Source organism: Haliotis cracherodii, unplaced genomic scaffold (assembly GCF_022045235.1).
Source record: "Haliotis cracherodii isolate W230 unplaced genomic scaffold, xgHalCrac1.p SCAF_2, whole genome shotgun sequence".
Taxonomy (NCBI): Eukaryota; Metazoa; Mollusca; class Gastropoda; order Lepetellida; family Haliotidae; genus Haliotis; species Haliotis cracherodii.
In genome coordinates, this window is record NW_027266275.1 from 389,450 (window position 1) to 417,184 (window position 27,735).

Below are 27,735 nucleotides of genomic sequence, written 5' to 3' on the forward strand. Positions count from 1 at the left end.
TTGCTATTTTTCTTAATTTTGGCTTAGCTAAACTACAGCTTGGAGGGAAGATACACAAATTAAAATGGTGAAAAAAGAACCACAAGAATGCTTTGATTTTGCTCTTAAACAAATATTTATTTTACAAAAATCTATTTTATCTAAATACAAAAGGATACAAAACAAAGTAATTACTACTATGTCACTGATCGAAGTATTTGGTAATTTAGTTAATGAAGAGTGAAAAAATCTATAAATAACACAATATAAAACATCAAAACGAAATCACATTTACACTGAAAACATTTGGTCTGTCAAAAATCAATTACCGTATTCGACGTAATAAGCGCCCTGCTCTAATAAGCGCCCACGGCGATATTTGCTAATATATTGGCTAGTGAACAATCCAAATTAGCACCCCTTCCGATTGATCAATGTAAACAAGACTTATGCATTCGCGTATAATACGCACTCCTGTGTTATATGCACCATTAATTATGGGCAATTAAATTCTTGAAAAATATACCTGTCGTACATAAACATTTCAGGCTGTCAGCATAAACCACGAAATATATCTTTCAACTCGTTTTTTTCACCAAAATAATATTTTAATAAGAGCCCCCTATTTCTAATTTTGAGAGCGCCCAGAGCGCTTATTACGTCGAATACGGTATCTATATATTGTGAGTAGATCTAATTACTTTTACTGTTGATGTTATAAATTGAACCATTCGAGATTCTATTAGACGAAGCTAAAATAATAAAAATCTAGGTTGTTTAATATTGGATCCATTTTGACAGCTTTCTCACTTTAAAACATTCCATTCTCTTACTCGACTAAATGCACATTATTTTCTTTGAATATCAAGCCTTTAAACAGATATGAAGCACATGTCAACATACCAAAATTAGAAAACTGCGCTAAATATTCTAACACTGTTAGTCAAATGATAAGCGGTCTCATTCACTCGTCAGTTGCCGTGGACATTTTCTAGTTCTTTGCTTTCTAGTTCAGTCCAAGAGAATATTGTTATTGTATCCATTATACTACCACAACATTAGATCAGCTGTTTCATGTGACATCATCAACGTCACAACGCGTGAGGTCAAATCACGCGCACCTGTCCAGATGACAAATTCACAGCGGCGGCAAATCACCGACCATTTATTAGCCTATTCGAATAAAATTGCAGACTGTAACAAAATAAAATAAAGTTTACTCATTGCTGACATTTCAGATAACATATCAAATAAGAGTTTCAGACTTGCAATAGATTTTCATACGTTAATCGAGAGTACAGTGTATATCAATAAGGTGTAAATCTAATATTTATATTAGATCTAATATCCATGGCAGAATGTTGGAAATACGAGCTGTCGTGTTATGATAATATATTCCAAATTTTTAAGAGATTTGTAATGTGTATTTGTGATATATATGCATACACAATTGGTTATCAATTATCTTGTACAATACAGCATGTACCATGTACATTAGACTCACGGAAAATACAATTAAAGCAAACCAATCGCAGCGCCATTATCACAGTTTCAGTGAAAGGAAAAACTAATCGAAATCGAACTTTACAGCACATTGTATCCATAAGTGGATAACCCGAATACAAAAAAGGTATTGCTTTAATCATTGTAGATGTTATGTTGATGTTTTCAGTAGTTGTATTATGTTTATATCACGTGTACCATCGACAGAAAAGGGGGCCGAGCTATCACATGTGGAACAGACCTTGACACAATTTGTTTACAATATGGCGTTGACTAACATTAGATGTCGTGGCCACACTTTTGAAATCTCCTTTTGCAACAAAATGTGAAACAGTTAGGGCAAGTCACTCACACGGCCATGTTAGAGCAATCACACATGACTCTTAGTCATTCCAATTGAAAAAAGTAGCAGTTATTTGTCTTATCGGGCGAGCATGAAGGACAACCGGTAGACAAGAAATCGCGGCACAGATATGATGCGAACGTGCCCTGTCGATCACTTCTGGCTTGGCTGTTCAATGTTTAGCTTTTGGTCATGGACTTCCTGCCCATAAACATATAAATAATAGCTATCTTTAAGTATCTTAGATTTGAATATTTTCTGTAAATCAGCATCATAAACAAAAAGACAATCTGCACTATCATTTCGTCTCTAGCGCCGTGCTAAATCGCCATGACACACAGTCGATAAACATATGCAATACTTGAACAAAACACTACTGTGGCGGACTAAACGTTAGTACTCTTACGCCAATAACTGTACAGTGGGGAAAAGTAAATCTTTCTGGCCAGTCAGATCAGATTTCTTTTTCAAATTGGCTATCTGATACAATAATGGTTACTTGTATATGACATGGGTGCATAATAAATAATTGCCTTCATTTGCATGGAGTTCCACATGGCAGAAAAAGATCGAGAAGCGTGGTAACCACTTTACAAATCTCTCCATATTTCGAATCCGTAGCAGTGCATAAAATATGAGTTACACGATATTAACGCTGAGATGATTAGGGTGATGATGGTTATAATTTCATTCAATGAACGTCATAAATGTAATGGAAATATACACTGTCGTTTTCTCATGTGTACCGACCATTCCGCCATTACCAATAGTCAATAAAAATATACAAAACGTGTAAATAAACTTGTTCGTAAAGGAGTGAACAGAAATTTATCTATGTGAATAAGTATACAGTTGTGAGAAACATGTATTCTCACCACTCTGGTCATATTATGTGTTATGAACAAGGATTTTGTCTGAAAATATTTATGTGTATGTGACATGGGTTCATAAACAAAATTCACCGTCATGCGCTTGGTGTTCAAACATTTCAGAGAAAGGCCGAGAAGCGCGGAAGCCACTTTACTCATCTCTCCATATTTCTAATCAATAGCATTGTATAAAGTATGAGTTGCATGATGTTAAAGCTAAGATGATTTGGGTAATGATGGTTATAATTTTGACTTCGTGCACTCAGTGTTTGATATCTGAATTCAGTTTACAAAGGGCATTTCTCTCGTGACCATATATGGTCCCTTGGCACTATGTGGGTGTGAAAGGTGTGGGACCATATAGGGTCCTGTGACACCAAGAGGGTTAAAGTAAATCATTTCTGTTGTGATGTATGAGGACAGCACCCTTAGGACACAAAAGACTCATCAAACACCATCTGCTGGGAAACTCACCTGGATCTCGGCCATCTGGATGTAGAAGGTCTCAATCAGAGACGTGGTGTCCATCTTGTGGAAGGTCAGCAGCTCTCGCAACTCCTAAAAACATAAATAGAATATGTCATCTACTGTAAAAAAATAGACTCTATAAACTCTATGAACTGGATATTTGACGAATTCACACAAAACTGTGGACAATTGATGAACTCACCTGGAACTGTTGGGAAAGGATATCCTCCATGTTCAGCCCTTTCCCTTTAGCATGGAAGAAATCGACCAGAAGACCAAGGGCGTCAAACATGCGCTGGTAGAAGATGGGCGGTCTCTGGAAGGGAGTTAACACCTTTCTGTAGATTGCACATACACCATGCAAAACAAACAGACGATAGTGGGAATCACCAAGGCATATCTTCTGATCTATTTGGTATTGGCAACTGGAGCTGCAATGATCATAACTGTAGGGGAGTAGGCGGTCTGACCTAAAGAGTTCTAGTCAATGTTATTGATATCGGGTAAAACCCACCTCTGTTGGCCAGACATGCACAGCTTCATGCTTCTGAAGAGTTGACCAATGTCACCTAGACTACACACCCCCAACCCACAAGTATGTACCACCAACCCACAAGAATGTACCACCAACCCACAAGTACACACCCCAAACCCACAGGTATGTACCACCAACCCACAAGTACACACCCCCAACCCACAAGTACACACCCCCAACCCACAGGTATGTACCACCAACCCACAAGTACGTACCACAAACCCAAGTACGTACCACCAACCCACAAGTACGTACCACAAACCCAAGTACGTACCCCCAACCCACAAGTACGTACCCCCAACCCACAAGTACATACCACCAACCCACAAGTACACATCCCCAACCTACAAGTATGTACCACCAACCCACAAGTACATACCACAAACCCAAGTACGTACCACCAACCCACAAGTACGTATCAACAACCCACAAGTACGTACCACAAACCCACAAGTACATACCACCAACCCACAAGTACGTACCACAAACCCAAGTACGTACCCCCAACCCACAAGTACGTACCACCAACCCACAAGTATGTACCACCAACCCACAAGTACGTACCACAAACCCACAAGTACGTACCACCTCCTCATTGTCCAGCACATCCTTGAACTCCTCCAACACTTCCACCCATATTGACTCTAAAATTCGGTCAAAGTTGGTCTTGAGCAGGTTGTTGTTGAGAGTGAGCAGATTGCTGTCCAGGTACTCCAGGAGGTCACCAACCGCCTGGAAATCCCAGAAAAAGACACATGAAGACACAAGAGACAGTCAGACACATGTAGACACAGACAGACACATATAGGCACTGATATTTAGACACAGAGATATGTAGACACACAGATATGTCGACACAGACATGTGTGGAGGCAGACATGTAAACAGACATATGTTGGCACAGATTCCACTCACATCGTCTGCAGGGAGTGACTCTGGGGCCCAATTCAGGTGGAACACATCCTTCTTGATGTCAGGACGCATCTATTAACAAAAAGGTTATTTACTAAACATCTATCAGCCAAGTACCATAGGGAATCACAAACACGTACCACAGGGTACTTAAGACCCCAAAGACAAGCTCCTTCACAGCCAGCCGACATGGGATCCTCACTGCCTAACACTACTGCCCCGAGGAAAGCTCCTCCAAGGCCAGCTGTCGGGGTACCTCACTGCCTAACACTACTGCCCCAAGGAAAGCTCCTCCACAGCCAGCTGTCACGGGTACCTCACTGACTAACACTACTGCCCCAAGGAAAGCTCCTCCACAGCCAGCTGTCACGGGTACCTCACTGACTAACACTACTGCCCCGAGGAAAGCTCCACCACAGCCAGCTGTCACGGGTACCTCACTGACTAACACTACTGCCCCGAGGAAAGCTCCTCCACAGCCAGCTGTCACGGGTACCTCACTGACTAACACTACTGCCCCGAGGAAAGCTCCTCCACAGCCAGCTGTCGGGGTACCTCACTGCGTAACACTACTGCCCCAAGGAAAGCTCCTCCAAGGCCAGCTGTCGGGGTACCTCACTGCCTAACACTACTGCCCCAAGGAAAGCTCCTCCACAGCCAGCTGTCACGGGTACCTCACTGACTAACTCTACTGCCCCGAGGAAAGCTCCTCCACAGCCAGCTGTCACGGGTACCTCACTGACTAACACTACTGCCCCGAGGAAAGCTCCTCCAAGGCCAGCTGTCGGGGTACCTCACTGCGTAACACTACTGCCCCAAGGAAAGCTCCTCCACAGCCAGCTGTCACGGGTACCTCACTGACTAACACTACTGCCCCGAGGAAAGCTCCTCCACAGCCAGCTGTCACGGGTACCTCACTGACTAACACTACTGCCCCGAGGAAAGTTCCTCCACAGCCAGCTGTCACGGGTACCTCACTGACTAACACTACTGCCCCGAGGAAAGCTCCTCCACAGCCAGCTGTCACGGGTACCTCACTGACTAACACTACTGCCCCGAGGAAAGCTCCTCCACAGCCAGCTGTCGGGGTACCTCACTGCGTAACACTACTGCCCCAAGGAAAGCTCCTCCAAGGCCAGCTGTCGGGGTACCTCACTGCCTAACACTACTGCCCCAAGGAAAGCTCCTCCACAGCCAGCTGTCACGGGTACCTCACTGACTAACACTACTGCCCCGAGGAAAGCTCCTCCACAGCCAGCTGTCACGGGTACCTCACTGACTAACACTATTGCCCCGAGGAAAGCTCCTCCACAGCCAGCTGTCACGGGTACCTCACTGACTAACACTACTGCCCCGAGGAAAGCTCCTCCACAGCCAGCTGTCGGGGTACCTCACTGCGTAACACTACTGCCCCAAGGAAAGCTCCTCCACAGCCAGCTGTCACGGGTACCTCACTGACTAACACTACTTCCCCGAGGAAAGCTCCTCCACAGCCAGCTGTCACGGGTACCTCACTGACTAACACTACTTCCCCGAGGAAAGCTCCTCCACAGCCAGCTGTCGTGGTACCTCACTGACTAACACTACTGCACCAGGACAGGCTCCTCCACACTACAGCCAGCTGTCGTGGTACCTCACTTACTAAAGCCCCTATCTCACATACACGATTTAAGAAATTGCGAACATGATTTAAGAAAAGTTGAAAAATCGTGTTGATTCGTGCTTGACCTTGTGGTTTACGCAAATTTCTTAACCAAACACGACCATCATACGACCAAAAACGACCCTCATACGACCTTTATAAGACTGAACACAACACTCATACGACCGTCATAAGATACAACACGATTTAACCTCATTTAACACGACCCCAATACGACTGTCAAACGACTTAACATGAAAGAACACGACCACCATTCAATTAAACCCGAATCATTACGATGTCCATACGACTACAAAAATAAACATGATCTCCATACGACTGAGCAAGACCTTCATACGACATATTTTTTTGTTTATTTTGGTCATGTGGGTCATGTCGTATTTAAGCTGCATTGCAACAGCATTTCTGTGTCAGTCTTCACCATGTTCAACAACGAACAAGACCCGCAAGAAGCAGATTTTGGTGGTGGTTCAGAGGTTTCAGCTGGCTCATATCTTGTCCCTGGGTACCGGTTGGATGTTCACCCATGGATGGTGGTGAAGGATGTTTCCCTTTCGAAGGTTTTGCTTGGAGGAGCTTCCTTTTCGGCCGCCTGGGGTTTGGCATGGCTGTAGAATGAGCTTTCCCTTTCAGGGGGTTTCCCACGTTCTCACTCAGTCACGTGATGGGCTCTTCTGGTCGTATGACAAACGTATGGATTTCGTGTTCAGGCGTATAGGAGTCGTATGAAAGGTGTATGAAAGTTATGCTGAATCGTGTTAAAACATATGAAGGTCATATGAGTTTCTTCCCACGCTCCCCAACACGATTGAACACGACTGTCATACGACCTTCATACAACTGAACACGACTTTTCAGCTCGGCTTAAATCATGTCATAAATTTTTGCATTGCATTGCAAAAATTTATAACACGATTCAAGCTGAGCTGCGACGTTTATATGACCACGCGCGACCGACCACGAATGAACAGGAATAAGTGAGCGACCTTCATACGTTCTAACACAATTTAAGGAAAAACATTACATCGTGTTCATTCGTGAATGTGAGATAAGGGCTTAACACTACTGCCACAGGGCAAGGTCCTCCACAGCCAGCTGTCACGGGTACCCCACTGATGTACACTACTGCTACCAGGAAAAGCTCTACATCCAGCTGTCGTCATACCTCACTAACACTACTGCCCCCAGGACAAGCTCTTCCACAGCCAGCTGTCATGGGTCGTGGGTACCTCACTGACTAACACTACTGCTACCAGGAAAAGCTCTTCCACTGCACAGCCAGCTGTCGTGGTACCTCCCTGACTAACACTACTTCCCCAAAGACAAGCTCTTCCACTGCACAGCCAGCTGTAACGGATACCCCCCTGACTAACACTACTTTCCCTGGACAAGCTCCTCCACAGCACAGCCAGCTGTAACGGGTACCTCACTGACTAATACTACTGCCGCCAGGACCAGCTCCTCCACAGCACAGCCAGCTGTCACGGGTACCTCCCTGACTTAACACCCATTCTCACGAAGAATGTACAATTTCAAATTTAACCTGTCGCTTAGCCACTAGCCGTATATTTTGCATTAAATGAACTTGACAGAGAAAGTAAATGTTGGGAATGGTATTGGGAAAGATATTACACTGACATTTTGGTTGCTTTCCAAACCATATTTTTGCAGCATCAGTCATAATAGCAACATTTTAGTATAATGTGATTGTTGATTTTAATATCTATCATGAAACGATTGTGATTGGTTAAATGTCCTTATGTTTACGCAAGTTATTCTTGGTTTTTCAGTACCTCTGATATATCATGCACTAGAATGCCAAATTTCACAGAGCTATCTTATTTAATGACGAAGTTATGCTTGTTAAAAATGTGTCGCCAGTTTTCAGGTAAGCTACGTTACTTTATTTCTGTTTGAAACAGCAACTGTCATTTTGAGATATAAAAACAATATAATTGTTCATAGGACATCACGAATACAGCAACGTGAGCCAAAGTGGTGACAGGCATCCTGTAATATGTATAAGCACTTTATGTCACGAAAACAGCACCATTTTTGAGAGTTGAGTTAAGCTTGTAAGCTACGTTACTGCCGATACATAAAAACTGGTCTCCCGATTATGGTACAGGGATTATGCTCATGTTGCCTAAGTGATGTCTGCTTGTCAAAGTAAGAAACAAGATTGTAAATATATTCCACATGTGTTGAGGGTGTTTTATAGATCGAGATGTAAGCTACATGATGTAAGCTACGTGATGTAAGCTACGTGATGTAAGCTACGTGACATCTTGAAATAAAGAGTTAATTACAGGAACATTAAAGGGGCACTGATCTAACGCAATTCCCCGGGACTGGTTGTTGCCTTTGTTATTGTTTTTCCCCAGTGAGTACCCGGATGTATAGCAGAAATCTAGACTAGTTCGCGACCTCTGCTGCGCCATTCGTAAGCGCATTAGTCGTTTTTATTGTTAGTTATAAGGGCGTATGGTCAAATTGATCAACAAAATGAAATAGCATCGGTAATGGTGACGAAGTCACTTGCTTGGTAATTTTGCGATTTTCGTTTACACTACTTTGACTTGCAACACAAAGTAAATATTTCACCTGAGCATTGCTTTTTTTATAGTGTGTATATTTTTTTTACTGTCAAATGTGTAACACATTTATTAAACGTCTAAATATTCAGTTATTTTACAAAGTGACTGAAAAACATTTCCATCTGTATTATCATGATAACAAATTCCAAACAGTTGAAAAGCTTCTAATCCTACATAATAATCTGTTGTGATGTTTGTAGGCCTTTTTGATCGTCTTAATCAATCTGGACAGATTTTTTAGTCGAAATGACTGAAATATTTACACATTTTAAAAAAATTGCCTGAGAGAATCACATTTTACAAATTGACAGTAATATATTCACGCTTACAAAGGAAAAGACCTGTAAAAATAACGTCTATCGCGCATTGAAGAATTTCCCAACCAAGACGTAGAGAAACAAGAACGAATCGGTTTAAAAGAAGGAAAACAAAATGCAAATATCATAATTACAACCTACCAAATTTATGTGTATAAATTTTAGGTAGCTTCCTTGTTCGAGGAATGTATCCGTGAATATCCACACAAAGGAACAATATCCCACTCATCTGCAGCTGTACAAAGAATCTTATTCGATGTCACGTGTCTCACTAACAATCAAATATTTTAAAAGATATATATCGTTTTGGGATATTATAACCCATGTTCGTTTCTCAACTGATCACTTGGATTGTTTCAGGTGTTTTACATAGGTGTCACGTCTCAAAGGTCGGCTGAGAAAGCCCATGTGACAACTATTTTCATAACGTCCACGGTTCCTAAAAAATCCATTGAGTGATAGATAACAATGATCAATCAATCAACGTATTATCAGATAACCCTTTGAACAAAGTATGTTGTTTTTACATCGGCACTTCACGCCAATATATGAGTGTATTCCCTTTGTATTAGAAAACCTAGACATGTAAACACTCACTCTTGACATATCCACTGTGCAAGATAACAGTGATTGATCAATCAACATATTTTCTGTTAATCCTTTGATGACTAGGAACGATCCGTTGATTTACAAAACGAAGTAAATCAATTGATCATTCATCTCTTGCTGGGCTGACACGTGCATATTACATAACACACATTTCACCTCACTTCAAACCTGGATTTAGATTGAATAATTACCCCAGACACAATAAATGCCAAATGGGAACCTTTGTCAGGTAATGTAAGTGGTGCTACCACTAATTGTACCTGTAATAAATTCATTAACTGAGCATCAAATGAATGACAACAAATACACAAGTGTAGGGTTATACGAGAAAACGTGGATGACAACAAGGGAGTAGTAATCGTATTATCGACGCAAGCCGAAATCCTTTCACTGCATGGATACTCTTTTTAGTATTAAACTATAACCATCTGGGGTATTTCCAAATGACATCTGATGAGCTCCGCTGTTCTTTTGGTCTGTTTGTTTAGGCTGAAGAAATTAATTAACATGCGCCCTTTGTCGAAATCTTTATAGATCACAGTTAACCAATCAGTGTTTATGCAAAAATGCATAAAACAAATCTTGCCTCCAGCCTCCAAGTTTATTTAGCTGTCCTTGCAGATGGTAGCCCAGTCTCTGGTCACGCTCAGTTGCGTTGCGTATCATCCGGGTACTCACGGGGGAAAAACAATAACAAAGGCAACAACCAGTCTAACCAGGCGTTAGATTAGTGCCCCTTTAAGTCTACAGTTCATGCCAACACTGAGAAGGCATAAGTGCTAATTCCCACCAATCAGCAGTTGTTCCCCTAGTTTACCACATGTTTCCAGTCAAAACAGGAGATTTCAAGACAGGATAAAACAGAATTTCTGAATTAAAAAGGTGAGAATATGTATATATTTTTCTTTTGAAAGATTAATAGGTCAGAATTTACATAAAACTCAAGCATTATTGAAATATAAATCACTTGCCTTTTTTACGTTTTTTGGTGTTATAAGTGCATGGCAGTGATGATATGTTTGTTGCTTGAATAAACAATACTAATGTTTTGAAAGCCATTGAAATCAAAATTTACATGATCTAAAAGGAAATCAATAAATTTGTTGATCAAGTTTTCTCTCCAGATAAATAATTTTCCAATAGTGTTTCAGTATATACAGTTTTTTATAATGTTTGATGCTTATTACTGGTGGTAACGTAGCTTACACATTTTCGGTGAAGAACATATTTGTTACCTGATCTGTGTCATTATGTGTTTGTTGGTGGACATTTACAAATCCTAGGTGCCAGATGTAATGATGACAGTTTACATTGAAGAGTAAATACTTAGTCTATCCTTGTTAGTCTTGCTGAAATCACAATATTCATGAAGGTAACGTAGATTACAATTTATGTAACTTAGATTACTATAATCATATCAGAGCAATTACTGATGTTGTATTTAACTCTAAGCGTTAGTTTGACTATCGAGGTACAAAGTATTTCCAGAATGTATGAACAAAAATATCATCCATGTTATTTAAACACCACGATGTAGTTTAATTTATTGAATATTCTTAATTCAAATTAAAAATCAGGAAGATTTTCCTTGATATTATTAGATTTTGTTTTTTTAAAAGGTTTTCACTTTAAAACTTCTTTATGTTTCTTAAGAAGACAATAACAAGAAATGATTACATTACTGAATCATTGTTACAAGTCTGGAAGCTCCATTGTAAATTTAGTAAAATCTAAATATTTTTTACATTTGTATACTTATCCTGCATTACTCCGTATTGCATTTACTGCTGTCTTTGACAGAGTGACGAACTGTGTGAGATCCAGCTGCTGAAGAAAGTTGTCCCAACCAGCTCAGGAGGCAGCGCCCTCTCACAGTCGGCACGTGACCCGGAAGTCATGACGTCACACAAAAACACATAACTGCTTTAAACATAACATCTGAAACTTCGCGGGGAGGTAGCGTAGCGAAAGGGAGGGCACTTAGACTTCGTAATGCAGGATAAGTATACAAATGTAAAAAATATTTAGATTTTACTAAATTTTTTAACTTATCCTGCATTACTCCGTATTGCATCTTTATCAGACGGCATGGCCGGTGGGCATACCTGCAGATGTGAACCATATTAAACCCTCGTCAAGGTCCGATGAATCCGCACCGCATACAAGTGATGACCGGAACATCTACGACCATTCCTGTCTTCAGGAAACAAGAGTCGATGCAAAAACGAAACGCCCGAATAGGTAACCGAAATACAATGAGGCGTGTTGCCAAAATATATAACTTACCGAAGAGCGAAAGCGAAACGCAGTAGAGCCCTCTAATCTGAGGCGATAAACACCAGAGAGTTCGACGGGCCCCGCTCGGGGAATCGAAGAATCAGCGGCGTCGGCGGCAAAATCTACGACCAATCCCAAGAGCGAATGCGAAACGCAGGATAGCCCTCTAGGCTGGAGGCAAGGAACACCGGTGAGGTCGACGGGCACCGCTCAGGTATCAGAGAAGCAGCGGCGTTGGCGTCGGCGCCGGTGTCCACATCTACTACCATTCCTGTCGTCAGGAAACGAGAGTTGATGCAAAAAGTAAAACCCGGATAGGTGACAGCAATAGAATGAGTCGGGTAACCCAAAACTAAAACTGACCTAAGAGCGAATGCGGAACGCAAGAGATCCGTCTCGTCTGGGGTGATAAACACCAGAGAGGTCGACGGTCCCGCTCAGGGTATCGGAGAATCAGTGGCGTCGGAGATAGATGACCTGTTGGGCTACAACCAGGGACCAAAACTGTGAACGCCGGCGACAACTTTCAAGGCTACATCACGGAAGTAGTGGTTGGTGAAGGCGGTGTCCGATCGCCACGAACAGGCTTCCCTGAACGACTGGATGGAACAGTATACCGTGAAGAACCAGTGTAAATACGATCGCCCTGATCTCATTTTATTTCAGGTGATAGCCTTTGGGGGGAGGGTCCAATCCGGCGGCTCATAAGCTTTAAGGATGACCGTCCGGAGCCACAGGGAAAAGTATTCCGGCTGACCAACGACTGCGACGAAGGGGAGACCGGCAGAAAAAGGTGTTTCCTAGACTTGCGGCAGTCTTTAGATCGTAGAATAACCTTCAGTGCCCTTACTGGGCATAATGACGCTCATCCTCATCCTCGGCACCCACACTGGACGAGGGGGGAGGGGACAAGGAATGATCTATCAGGCTGTCCTGGGAGTTGAGTCTTTACGCTGACGTCCCAGTACGGTCCATGATGAACGGCGCCCTGGGTACCGCATTCGAACCGGGCACGGGAGACGTCGAGGGCGTGCTGTACATGGACTCGAGCGGCAGTAGTCAAAACCAGTAGAAACACCCGTCTTCTACTTAAGGTCGTAGAAGGAAGTCGAGGGGAGTGGTTCGAAGGGCGTTGAAGACCACATTCAGATCCAACGCAGGCGGTCCGAACTTGGCCTTCAGGTCTTCAAGACTGAACGAGCGCAGCCAGGCCCGTAGGTCGGGAATTTTCGTCTTTCTCCGATCGTCCGGGATGGCCAGAACGGAGTAGATGGCGACCAGGTGTGTGGGGGTGGTAAGCCCTTCAACCGACGGGTGCTACGCAAGTACAGAAGGAACTGAACCAGGATCTGCGGTGACGCTGTCATCGGATCCTGGTGTTTGTCAGAACAAAATGCCTGGAACAAGCATCATTTATCAGCATACAGTCCCCCTGTAGATGGACGGTGGGCTGAAGCAATAGCCTTGGTCGCTCAAGCCGAATAGCCCTTGGCTTTCTGCAGGTGTGTCAGGCGTGCAGACGATAACATGCGGGTATGAGGGTGTGGCAACAGACCGTGTGGATGGAGCAGAAGGTTGTCTCTGGGTATGTTTCGGAGGTCGATAACCCAACTTCTGGCTGACCAATAAGGCGAGACCAAAGTCAATGGCAGGGGTCGAGTGGCCTGGATCTCTGAAGAACCAAGGGAGGGAGAACCGGAGTCGGAAAAGCGTACACGCGTAATCCTTCTCAGGAACGATGGAAGGCTTCGACTGCCACAGCGGTCGTATCCGGCACAGGTGGAATGGAAGACGACAGCTGGCCACATTCAGATATGAGGCAAACAGATCTAGGGTTGGGGTGTCGACCGTTTGACATATTCTGGCCCGAGGCGCCGGAGAGCGTGAGGCGTCGGAGAGCTTGAGGCGCCTGGAACGCCGAAGATGGTGATTCTCGGGGGCGCCGGTCGAGTTTGTAGCGCCGGGAGAGGGGCGAGTACTCTGGGTCCGCAAACACCACACTACGGTGACGTCGTCAGTGGACACGATCAACAGGGCGTGACCGAGAAAGCACTGTCAGCAAGCGACGTCCTGGATAAGCCTTTATCTCGAGGCTGTTGCTGTGCCAATGGTGTTGATCTCTGGATCACAGGTGGTCACAATGTGGGCTGGTGTGGGCCACTAGCCACTGACAAGGTGGCAGGGGTGGTAGTCAGCAACAGGGGTCTGCGATTGCGTACCGTCGGTACGATTCGGAAAAAGGTGTGATCGCCTGCGAGCCAACCTCAAGTAGACGAAGTAAACCAGCTTCACAATCGACCGCCGGGGCATCGACGTAACCGGGTAGTAGGAAGTCGAGGCAATATGGCCATTGCACGAAGTAATGAGATCGTTTTCATCCCTGAAGCGGCGTATAAGTACTCCTGTTCTTATATCGAGGTGACGATGGAGGACGACAACACGATACGAGGCAGGTATGCAACAGGGGTCAGTGGGACGGCCGAGGGACTTTAAGTATCAAATCGACACTGTGTCCGGTAGTCAAGGCGGAAGATAGGAAGGTGTCGTAGTCGAAAAGATCAAACCGGACGAAGGAAGGCGATCTTTTCCATCCCTTGAACGCCTATAGGCGCTATCGTTCTTACAGCGAAGGGTTGATGAAACAAGGTTCCTCGTGACAGCCGTGTTGGTAGAGGAGGTCTATTGTTTCCAACATCCGTGCATGGATGGACTGCGACAGGCGCCTGGTTGAGTGGTAGCACCAAGCGTACAGGTAGACATGGAAACCAATCTGTAGAAATACATGGCACCCCTTGCCATGGTAAGTTGACCTAATTCCGGTCGGAGTTGTTGACAGTCCGAGTACTTGACACGTGACATGTAAATCACACTGCGCAGTAGCCGAGAAAACCGCCTTGGAGTCGGAACTGAGGTGCAAACTCCACACACAGACAATCCTCAATGAACTGCGTGAGAGACGATCAAGTGGTGTACCCGAGTTTTGCGATAAAACACGGAACCCCATGGGCGTCGTGGAAAACCCGGTGAGCGCCGAGGAAGAGTCTCTTTCAGGAATGCTGGCGCTAGGGTAGGGTAGAACAGCGTTGGTGTCGGCGATGTCGACGAAGTAAACTCTTTGTAAGTGGATGTCGTCGTCGAATCTGATACAGACGCTGTTCACATGACGCTCTGTTTCGATGGAAACCCGCAGGTCATCTCTCCGGAATCATAGCGCTTTAAACGACGGGATTATGGATAACGTCTCAGTGGGCAAGTTGAATCAGACCAACTGTCTATTGGTTGAAAAGATTCCACCCAGGAAGTAGAACGATAGTCACGATCCCGAAGACCGACGGGAGAGTAGCGACAGCAGCGGCGACAGTTGTTTCACCATGCTTCTCCGTGTGACGAGTTATGAGACGGCAGCAAGAGAAGAGGGCAGCAAGAGAAGAGGGCAGGGGCGCCGGGGAGGCGATTGCCGATGGTGCCCCTTAAGCCGCAGTAGAAGATCGGATAGTCGGCTCGTTGATCTGAGCTTGATAAAGCTTGTTGATCTGGGCGCCGGAGGTCATCTTAGGCGCCGGATATATCATAGGCGCTTCTTCCGTAACTCTTGAGGCGCCGGAGTAGTCAGAGGCGCCAGAGACATTAGAGGCGTCGAAGATCATGAGATTAAAGACCTTAGAGGCGCCGGGAGCGCCGAAGACATCAGAGGATGCGGAGGCGCCGGAGCGCGGAGACATCAGAGGCGCCGGGAATGCACGAGGCGCCGAGACATCAGAGGCGCCGGAGGCGCCGGGAGCGCCGGGAGCGCCGGAGGCGCCGAGACATCAGAGGCGCCGGGAGCGCACGAGGCGCCGAGACATCAGAGGCGCCGGGAGCGCCGGGACATCAGAGGCGCCGGAGGCGCCGAGACAGAGGCGCCGGGAGCGCACGAGGCGCCGGGAGCGCACGAGGCGCCGGGACATCAGAGGCGCCGGAGGCGCCGGGAGCGCACGAGGCGCCGGGAGCGCACGAGGCGCCGAGACATCAGAGGCGCCGGGAGCGCACGAGGCGCCGAGACATCAGAGGCGCCGGAGGCGCCGGGAGCGCCGGAGGCGCCGAGACATCAGAGGCGCCGGGAGCGCACGAGGCGCCGAGACATCAGAGGCGCCGGAGGCGCCGGGAGCGCCGGGACATCAGAGGCGCCGGGAGCGCACGAGGCGCCGGGACATCAGAGGCGCCGGAGGCGCCGGGAGCGCAAGAGGCGCCGGAAGGCCGAGACCGCCGGGACATCGGAGGCGCCGGGAGCGCCGGAGGCGCCGAGACATCAGAGGCGCCGGAGGCGCCGGGAGCGCTGGGAGCGCCGGGACATCGGAGGCGCCGGGAGGCGCCGGGAAGCGCCGGGAGCGCCGGGAGCGCCGGGAGCGCCGGGAGCGCCGGGAGCGCCGGAGACATCAGCGTTGATGTGGTGGTGTTGGAGACCGTGAACGGTCGTATGTCGTGCCAGGGGAGGCAGACTCTACGTTGGGAGCGCTGGAGCCGCCGGTGGAGTAGGAGACCGTGAACGGTCGTATGTCGTGCCATGGGAGGCAGACTCTACGTTGGGAGCCGCCGTTGGTGCTGGGAGCACTTGCGAAGCTCCGCTCAGCGCTACTGCCGTCAACGTAGGTGGGGGTCGACGAGCACGTTGAGCCAGGTGTGTCCTGGATACTCGCATGAGCTGAAGGATCACAGCGACGAATGACTGCAACATCGGCACTGCCTTGTGAAAGTACAGGGCGTCGTACAATCACGGCAGAAAGGGGCGGCCCCGACCAGATTTGTTCCCGCGGCAACAAGTGCAGCGAGGCAGAAAATCTGGAATTTAAGCAAAACATAACTATGTGGCAAAGCCACAAAGTGCGGGAAGCATAATGTGATTCAGAAACTTTGTATTTCAATGAAGTTTATGAGATCAAACAATGACGCTAAAAGGTAGCGAAAAAGCATAGCTTTAAGCAAACACATAACCATGTGGCCAATCACAAAGTATGGGAAGCATAATGTGATTCAGAAACTTTGTATTTCAATGAAGTTTATGAGATCAAACAATGACGCTAAAAGGTAGCGAAAAGCATAGCTTTAAGCAAACACATAACCATGTGCAAACACGTAACCATGTGGCAAAACCACAGAGTACGGGAGACATAATGTAACTCAAAAACTTCGTATTATATTGAAGTTTATGAGAAGAAACAATTACGCTGAGAGGTAGCGAAAAGGCAAGGCTTTAAGCACACCAAAACAACATACATAAATGTAATGTATTACCCAAGCCAAAGAGAGAATTCAAAACGCAGAACACGACATTACGTGGCCACGTGGTGAATGGCCAAAATGGCGGGAAAGAAAACAAAATGGCGGGAACAACATTGCGCCCGTAAATTACTGTGACGTGAGCCACAGACGAGCGATAAACGTTACAATTTACGAATGGGAAGACCCTAAGGTCACGGCCCATAACAGGTAACAATGTAGCAGCATATAATGAATGTAGAAACACGCAAAATATAAAAAACAAATAATAAGCTTTAATTTCCACAAGGGATACACAGTACGTCCGTCCGTGGAGGTGACAAAGCAGTTATGTGTTTTTGTGTGACGTCATGACTTCCGGGTCACGTGCCGACTGTGAGAGGGCGCTGCCTCCTGAGCTGGTTGGGACAACTTTCTTCAGCAGCTGGATCTCACACAGTTCGTCACTCTGTCAAAGACAGCAGTAAATGCAATACGGAGTAATGCAGGATAAGTTAAAAAATTTGTTTGTTTGTTTGTATAGTATTATGTAATCTACGTGACTGAATAAGTATTTGTTATCTTGCAAAAATGTATTACTTTATTGTTTAGAGTTTCTGACATGTTACTCTTTGTTGATGAACGTATAGATACATACGATCATAGGTTGACTTTGTTTTCCTGAATATTAAGGCATGTAGAAATCATTAACAGGTTTTGTTGAAAACAACCGTCTAAAAATTCTATTTATTGTTTAAAGGTCAGCTCCATCATTGTTAAACAAGATTGGCATACCTTATTTGTGAACAATTAATTACGTGATGGTTTTCTACAAAGTCATAATGATAAACAGGAAAACAGAATTGCAATAACTTAACATTTACATTATTTTATAGACATATGGTGGTCACGTAGATTACATCCTCCTTTGTGGGTTAGTGGCATAAATAGTTAATAATTTTGTTATTGGCAAAGCTTGAGTGCCAAAATTTTATATACTTGTTTTTTAATGTTCGTTCTACGAATAAAATATCATTTCATGGTGAAAGCTGAGACTTTAATTTTTCAAGTTTCCAAACTGTAATTGTACATTCTTCGTGAGAATGGGTGTTAATCTACTGCCACAGGACAAGGTCCTCCATAGCAAGCTGTCACGGGTACCTCCCTGACAAACACTACTGCCACCAGGACCAGCTCCTCCACAAACAGCTGTCACAGGTACCTCAGTCACTGACACTACCGCCCAAAGTACAAGCTCCTCCAAGGCCAGCCGTCACGGGTACCTCACTGACTAACACTACTGCCACCAGGAAAACCTCCTCCACAGCACAGTCAGCTGTCATGGGTACCTCACTGACTAACACTACTGCCACAGGACAAGGTCCTCCACAGCCAGCTGTCACGGGTACCTCAGTCACTGACACTACCGCCCAAAGTACAAGCTCCTCCAAGGCCAGCCGTCACAGGTACCTCACAGACTAACACTACTGCCACCAGGACAAGCTCCTCCATAGCAAGCTGTCACGGGTACCTCCCTGACAAACACTACTGCCACCAGGACCAGCTCCTCCACAAACAGCTGTCACAGGTACCTCAGTGACTGACACTACTAACCAAAGGACAAGCTCCTCCAAGGCCAGCTGTCACGGGTACCTCACTGACTAACACTACTGCCACCAGGACAAGCTCCTCCACAGCCAGCTGTCACGGGTACCTCACTGACTAACACTACTGCCACCAGGACAAGCTCCTCCATAGCAAGCTGTCACGGGTACCTCCCTGACAAACACTACTGCCACAAGGACCAGCTCCTCCACAAACAGCTGTCACAGGTACCTCAGTGACTGACACTACCACCCAAGGACAAGCTCCTCCAAGGCCAGCTGTCACGGGTACCTCACTTTGAAGTTAGGTTCAATGACAATTGTATTCAGGCAGATTACAGAAATCTAGATAATAACCCAAATACTGAACAAATAGACTACTACAAGAAGCCAAAATTGGAAATATTGTCGCTAAGGTCGGCAATGCCTGATGAGGTGAGGTGAAATGGGGTTTAACGTCGCGTCCAAGATTATTGCACTTATAAAGGGATGTGCATGTACGTGTGTGTGTTTGTGTGGCTGCTTGTACTAGTCCGGACTGATGCCGATTTATAGTGCTGGCTCACTGAGATACCATGCCGCAGTTTAACATGAATTCCCAACTCAGACACAGTATACTGACTCCGAGCCGACCAGTCCTTGTTTTAGCCCCTTAATGCAGAGCGCCAGACAGGGTAACAACAAGTACCATCTTTTAACGTCTTTTGGTATGACGCGGTCGGGGATCGAACCCCGGACCTTCCACTCTCCGGGCGGACGCTCTACCACTAGACCACGGAGGCGGTCCAATGCCTGATGAAGCACTACAGGTCGTGAGATACACTATAGAACCTCAAATAGTAGAAGAAGATAGGAATAAACCATGGGTATGGATGGAAAAGTTACGTATTTTCTATACAGGGACCGTCGGTAGTTCATTGATTACAGATAGATTCAGATTTTGGAATACTAATCAGCTACCACACGAAACAGTACAAGAATGGGAGGTCAAGGTCAGACAATCAGGTAGCTTGTGTGCCTATGCAGCAGTAGGAGATGGAATGTGTCGTGACAAATTTGTATTTGGTCTGCATGACAGCAACATTAGAACTGAACTTTTAAAGACACACTTGAAATCAGACAATAGTAAAAAGTTATTGTCAGATGTTGTCAGTGAAGCCAAAGCCCTTGAATCTGCACAGAAGGCAAATAAACTTATTGATGAATCATCCAAGAATATTGATTAACAGGTACACTGGACTCGTCACAAAGAAATGAAGCTGAAGAGAGAGCCAGGTACATGCCATTGGTGTGGAGATCGACGAGGCCCTCATCCATGGAAGGAGTGCCCAGCAAAAGGAAAAGACTGTGTGAGATGTGGGTTAAATGACCATTTTGCCAGGGTATGTTTGCAAAATCCTGTCAACCCCACTTCTTATCCAAGACGGGGGCAACAACAAAGTAGAGGGAACCAGGGTCGTGGTAGGAGGGTACGTAAGGTACGTACAGGGTACGTAAGGTACACAAACCAGCGAGAAAACCAGGACAAGGAAAGTCGAGGTACAAGCAAATGTCACCAGTCAACTCATCAATTAGATGCACAATGCCACTACACTGATGACTATGAACAGGGAGATGAGTACCAGATATACTCACTAGAAACTCAGCAGGCATATAATGTAACCACAAACAAAATGGGCAAGAAATACTTTGTCTACCTGTCGACATCAACATCAGGAAACAAGTTTACACCAGTAAAGTACCAGATAGATTCTGCAGCCACATGTAATACCATTTCCGATCAGACTGTTAGAGATATGTTTCCAGAGGCAACTATTCAAAGATCCCCATTCATATTGCATCCTTATGGTGATGCAAAGCCCCTTCACCCGTTGGGACTAGTCAGTTTAATATGAGAACGAAAGAACAAGTTTGAACTTTTGACATTTCAAGTACTTCCCCATGATCAGTTGAAAGGAAAGCCAGCTTTACTTTCTAGCCAAGACAGTGAAAATCTTGGACTGATAAAGATTGAAGCTGATGAGGTATTTACTTTGACTTCTAAAGTACATGATGTTGCAGATGTTACAGATGGTGGAGACTTACCAGGGTTTCAGGCACGCACACCAGACTGCGGTTCATCAAATCTTCAAGACTTAAATGAATCCATGTGCATGGAGGAAAAGAAACAAATGGAAATTACAGATCCCAGTAGTCTATGTGCATGCAATCATCTTGAGACTATACACAGCAAGGTGCCTGGACACTGCACTATGCCACCTCCAGCAACATGAGAGCCTATTGTACTACCAAGGAAAAGGATGTTACCTCCACCTGGTCAACTCACTAAGCACAATGTGCTGAAGGAATACCCAGAAAATTTTGAAGGGGTGGGGTCCCTGGTACCTCCAGTTCATTTCAAGGTGAAAACTGATGTTGTTCCCATACAGATGCCAATACACACAGTTCCTGTAGCAAAAAGGGATAAGGAAAAGATTGCAATTGATAAATATGTAGAAGCTGGTATACTAGCAAAGGTGGATGAGCCAACACCATGGTGCTCAAATGTTCTAATAAGAGAAACTCCAAAAAAGTTCAGGGTATGCATAGATCCCAGTCAAACTGTGAACAAAGCCATCCTTCGACCAATATGTCAAATGCCGACACTCAATGAACAGCTTAACAAATTATGCAAAGCCAAGTGTTTTTCACTGGTAGATGTCCGTGATGGTTTTCTTCATATTCCTTTGGATGAAGAATCATCTTCCATGACTACGATGCACACGTCTTATGGCAGGTATAGATGGCTACGCCTGCCATTTGGATTTACAAGTGCACCTGGGGAGTTCCAAATAAGACTATCTGCTGCACTTGAAGGTCTAGATCAATGACTGATGACATACTCATATACGGTGAAGGAAACACATATGAGGAGGCGGAACAGGATCATGATCGGCGCTTTATAGCGTTAATGGAAAGATGCTTGAAGAAAAATATCAAGTGCCAACCTTCTAAACTGAAGTTCAAAATGAAGGAACTGAAATTTGTCGGCAACATAATTACTGACAAACGAATGAAAGCGGACCCAGATAAGGTTGCTGAGATCACAGAAATGCCTCCTCCACGCAACAAGGCTAGGCTCCTGAGATTCATAGGGATGGTCAACTACTTATCACCCTTCTGTGAAAATCTGAGTGCAACAATTCGCCCTCTCACAATGCTCACACAGGAAGGTGTACCATTCTCTTGGGCGTCAACACAAGAAACTGCATTCAATCAGGCCAAACAACTTATATCAACAGCACCTGTACTAAGTTATTATGACCTGCAAAAGAATGTGGTATTGCAAGTGGATGCTAGTGAGGAAGGTCTTGGGGGTGCCTAACTTCAGCCTTATGCTAATGGAAAACTTCATCAAGCGGCATTCACATCCTGCAGCATGAATGCAACAGAACAGAGATATTCCCACATTGAGAAGGAGTGTCTTGCGATATGCAATGCATTTGCCAAGTTTGACCAGTGGCTGTACGGAAAGGCAGACATTGAAGTACATACTGATCATCAGCCACTGGAAACAATCATGAAGAAGCAACTGAACAAGGCCCCTGCAAGGCTACAAAGAATGTTGTTAAAGTACAACGCTATCACTTCACTGTCAAGTACAGGAGCAGCACTACCAACTCCAATCAATGCCAAGGTGACAGGGTATGAAGTATTCCGTCTGGAACTAGAACACGAATATGATGAGCACAATCCACATCTCCATGAAGAAACTGAGACCAGACTCCGAGAGGAAACTGCGAAAGATCCATTGATGTCTCAGTTGTACACACTGATAGGTCATGGATGGCCAGATGACAGAAACCTACTGGATCCAGCTTTGGCCTCCTACTGGGGCTATAGAGATGAACTTAGCATCAGCAATGGGATCATATACAAAGGTTCACTTGTGATGATCCCAAAGAGCATGTACAGAGAGATGCTGGAAAAGATACACTTGAATCACTTTGGAGCTGAATCAAACATACGAATGGCTTGAGAGGTCCTCTTTTGGCCTGGGATGAGGAACTCTATTCATGATATGTGCAGTGCGTGTGGAACATGTGCACAGTATGGAAATGAAGCACCCAGAGAACCCATGAAGTCTTTGCCAATACCAACCATGTCCTGGCAAATTATAAGTCAAGATTTATTTGCCTTTGAGAAAAAGACTTACCTTGTCACAGTTTGTCACTTCTCTGACTGGATTGAGGTTGACGAATTGGAAGACACTCTCTCCGTTACAGTGATAGCCAAAACAAAGGCTCATTTCTCTCGCTATGGGATTCCGAGTGTGTGTCATACAGACAATGGACCTCAGTTCATCAGCAAAGAATACGAAGACTTTGCTCAGCAGTATCACTTCAAGCACACAACGTCTTCACCATATCATCCACAAGTAAATGGAAAGGCTGAGTCAGCTGTCAAAGTGGCAAAAGCTATGATGAAGAAATCTGATGACAAAGAACTGGTATTCTTGAACTACAGAAATACTCCTCAAAAGGGACATACCTATTCACCTGCCCAATGCATGATGAACCGTCGAACAAGGACTTTGCTGCCGACACCTAATCAACTTCTGCAGCCCCAGGTAGTGGATCCCGAAATAGTTTATAGAGAGATCAGGGGCAAAAGAATCTCTAGCAAGACTCAGTACGATAGATCGTCTGGTACAGAGCATGAACCAATAGAAACTGGCAGTTATGTGTATGCTAAACCTCCACCAAACCAGAGAGGAAAACCTTGGGCATATGGACAAGTCATCCACAAGGACAATACAAGGTCTTACACAATAAAAACCCATGGTAGCACACTGAGAAGAAACCGTGTGCAAATCAAGCCAGCAGCTGCGCCACCACCATCAAACAACTACAACTCATCACAGAGGGCGCTTAATCAACTGATCTTGAAGAATGCCGAAGTCCAAACAGCTGTACCAAGTTCACCCATGAAACCTGTGACAGATCGAAGTGTAACAGCCCAAGCCAGCCCTAACATTACACAGAATGTAGAACAATCAAAGACTACACAGCCAGGTTTTCAACCTACAGAAAGTGTCACAGATATTACCAAGATATCTGAAGAGAATTGCTCAGTAAAACGTCCACTCAGGGAAAAAAGATTCCCTTTAAGATACAATGACTATATAATGCTTGAGTGAATTGATGTAATAATTGTCAACATGGACATGCATGAATTACTGTCCTGAACTTTGAGGCAAGACTATAGGATGCGGTTGCATATACAGACAGTGCCTGTGTGAACTAAGCAGATACATTTCACAAACTGATCATTGCAGCTGTTGAGAGCTTTTAATGGTTACAATTGTTTAATATCATTTGAGTTAAAGGAGACATACTCTCTTTCTTTTTCTTCTTCTTTTTTTTTGTTTCTTCCAAAGGACGGCAGATGTTAGTATGTTCATTTCCGAGTTATTCCAATTGTTGGAAATACGAAGTATTGCGAATGTCAGGCCGGAAGTAGCATGGTCGGGTATCCCTAAAAGATATGATCGAGTCCCGGTGTATCATCAGGCGTAATAAAGCCTCTGCAAATCAAGACAACTGAACTGTGTCTTTATCATTGGTCCAACGAGGTTGGAAACTGTATCTCACTGACTAACACTACTGCCACCAGGAAAAGCTCCTCCACAGCACAGCCAGCTGTCGTAGTACCTCACTGACTAACACTACTGCCACCAGGAAAAGCTCCTCCACAGCACAGCCAGCTGTCGTAGTACCTCACTGACTAACACTACTGCCACCAGGAAAAGCTCCTCCACAGCACAGCCAGCTGTCGTAGTACCTCACTGACTAACACTACTGTCACCAGGAAAAGCTCCTCCACAGCACAGCCAGCTGTCGTAGTACCTCACTGACTAACACTACTGTCACCAGGAAAAGCTCCTCCACAGCACAGCCAGCTGTCGTAGTACCTCACTGACTAACACTACTGCCACCAGGAAAAGCTCCTCCACAGCACAGCCAGCTGTCGTAGTACCTCACTGACTAACACTACTGCCACCAGGAAAAGCTCCTCCACAGCACAGCCAGCTGTCGTAGTACCTCACTGACTAACACTACTGCCACCAGGAAAAGCACCTCCACAGCACAGCCAGCTGTCGTAGTACCTCACTGACTAACACTACTGCCACCAGGAAAAGCTCCTCCACAGCACAGCCAGCTGTCGTAGTACCTCACTGACTAACACTACTGCCACCAGGAAAAGCTCCTCCACAGCACAGCCAGCTGTCGTAGTACCTCACTGACTAACACTACTGCACCCAGGACAAGCATCTCCACAGCCATCTTTCATGGGTACCGCACTGACTAACAATACTGTCCCCAGTACGAGCTCCTCACAGGAATTCCTTTCAAATCGTTTGACATATCCCATTTTGTTGATGTAACATGTTATACATTGTCTTTCTTGTTAAAAAAACATAACAAAAAGTCCAGGAACTTCCAGTCACATTGAGTTACCTCCCTTATACTACATAGCAATATGACCTTCAAGGCCATACACAGTCACTCTGAATTATCTCCCGTTCACTACACAGCAATATGGCCTTGAGGCCTTACAGTCACCTCAGGGTTCAAAATTAAGGGACGCTAAGATGCCAGATACGTGTTAATTTATGATTTTGCATCTATAAATCAAAATCAAGACGACATTTTTTGCGTCTTGCATTTTTCCATTTCAAAATCGGTTGAGAAATACCTAAATTCACTGTGATAACTTTTGATTTAACGAAGATTTTCCTTGATTTGTTTACCTCTAGTTTAGAGTTACCTCCCCATTTGCGTTTCCCGGGAAAACATTTCACTTCCTTTCTTTCTGTTCAACAATGGTGAACATGGACTATTCCGAGCTCTTTTTGACCAATGAACATATAGCACGGAGATTAATATTATGCAAATGACGTATGTCTATTTTCGAGAGACCAATCAAATGCTGTAAAAACCATGTCACCGGTAATTTATTCAAAAGACCCAAGGTCGTTTCTTTTTTTAGATGACATCCCATCCTAGAGTCCCCAGACAACCCCTTGGCTGGTTGACCTACCATGCAGTCACGTCAAATAAGTATATAATTTTATGAACCTACCTGTCATATCATTTATTTATTAAATCTATCACATTTCACAACGTCGTATCAAATCCGTATTCCATTTGATTTGATCATTTTTTATCTATAGATCAAAAAATTATTCACTATTTCCAGCATTGTTATTGAAAATAAATCTCGGACATACTCTTCGACAATGGGTCCACATCGAACATGTCAAAGAGCAATATAAAGATGTTTCAAGCAAATCTTTCAATATATTATACAAAGTAGTAAATAAAATCAACAAAAATATATCTTAAAGTTGTCAAACGTATATCTAAGTTATTATTTCCATCTTTTCGTGCGATCGCATGTAATGTAAGTCAAATGACATCTCAGCTTTCGTTGCCTCAATTTCCCGGTCGGAGACGATGTTTAATGCAAAAATATAAGCATGAAAATCTTTGTCACAGCTCGTAACCTCGCACGATACATCCATGAAGCTGCATATTTTTAATATAGATCGCGATTTCCTTCTTGAAACTTTCAGAATAACACAATTTAACAAAATTCTTACGTCAATTTCTGAAATTCATCATACTATAGATGTAATTTGATTGGCTGACTTAGGTCACGTTCTCAGATTTGACCAATTACGAACCTTGTAGCAGATTTCGGCAAAGAAAGTGTCACTAAAAACCAATTTTATCCAAGCTTTCAAGCGATGTATTGTCATAAGGCAGTCTTCGACGAACGTGTTATTCAAAAACGGAGGTAGTTCTTCAAGTTACAGAGCGGACAGCCGCTGTTATCATGAAATGGGTGACGACAGATACTATTTAGAATTCATTTTAAAATATTTTTCCAATTGCGTAAACATTTGTTTTGTTTTTTATGAAATCTTATATTTACGAAAATCGTCAATTTTTCGCTTCCTTGGTCCTTAATCTGGACGTTATGAATGTGTTAGATTAAAAAAAAATTATTTACAAAGAATTTAATTAAGTTGTAAATGGAGTATTTAAATAATGTGATAACCATAACTTTCACATTTATAAACAATAGGATTAGACCTTGAAATGGTGTATAATATGTACGTGGTAGCAAAGATGTTTTACAAGCAGATATTTTCTTTGATAAATGTTGGCTTCATCTGTCACACAAGAGTCTCTGGGAACTCGGATGTAAACGCTTCTGGTTGACTGGTGTTGAAAGAGTTAATGTTTTATGAGAGTAATTGAATTTCTTTGTTATCTGAATGTCATAACATGCATAATCAGTCATTATTTATATGCAGCATATATCATGATCATGCAATCTTGTGATATTTATTTTGAAGTTTTGAGTTGAGAAAAATAATTGCTTGTTGATTTTTTTTTTTGATTTTAAAACCACAAGCAAAAATTTGCTTGTGGCTAAAATCTTTTTACAAAACAGAGCAACACACTCCAGAACAGTAGCACACTGAATTTTGTAACTGATCTTGATACCAAGAGGGTAAGAATCACTAATCGTCCGCTCACCTTGTCGGCCACCCTGTCCACCACTTGTGTGATCTTCCTGATCATGGCCGAGTCGGCCTGACACAGCTTCTTCCTCAGAGAATGCGCATCCAGCTGTTCTGCTCCTTCTCCACCTGTGGCCTCCAGGGCGCGTTGTATTGCGTTAAACTCCAGCGACTCTGGCAGCACAGACAGCGACCGACGCACCTGCTCAATGTTGTTGATGGTGATGCACAGCTGCAATACAGAGCACA

General features: G+C 44.4%; 1 protein-coding gene across 7 annotated transcripts in view; it reads right to left on the reverse strand.

Moving 5' to 3' along the window:
• LOC139469345 (BAI1-associated protein 3-like) overlaps positions 1-27,735 on the reverse strand; it is a 237,175-nt gene that overhangs the window by 18,608 nt on the left and 190,832 nt on the right. For all 7 annotated transcript variants that reach the window (XR_011653725.1, XM_071251489.1, XM_071251487.1 and 4 more), the window contains 5 exons: positions 27,503-27,718; positions 4,613-4,681; positions 4,283-4,429; positions 3,365-3,478; positions 3,169-3,252 (listed from right to left, as the gene is read on the reverse strand). Coding sequence is in view for 6 of the 7 variants with exons in the window: in XM_071251489.1 (XP_071107590.1) it covers positions 3,169-3,252; positions 3,365-3,478; positions 4,283-4,429; positions 4,613-4,681; positions 27,503-27,718 (630 nt within the window). In the remaining variant the exon portion in view is untranslated. The remainder of the gene's footprint in view (positions 1-3,168; positions 3,253-3,364; positions 3,479-4,282; positions 4,430-4,612; positions 4,682-27,502; positions 27,719-27,735) is intronic.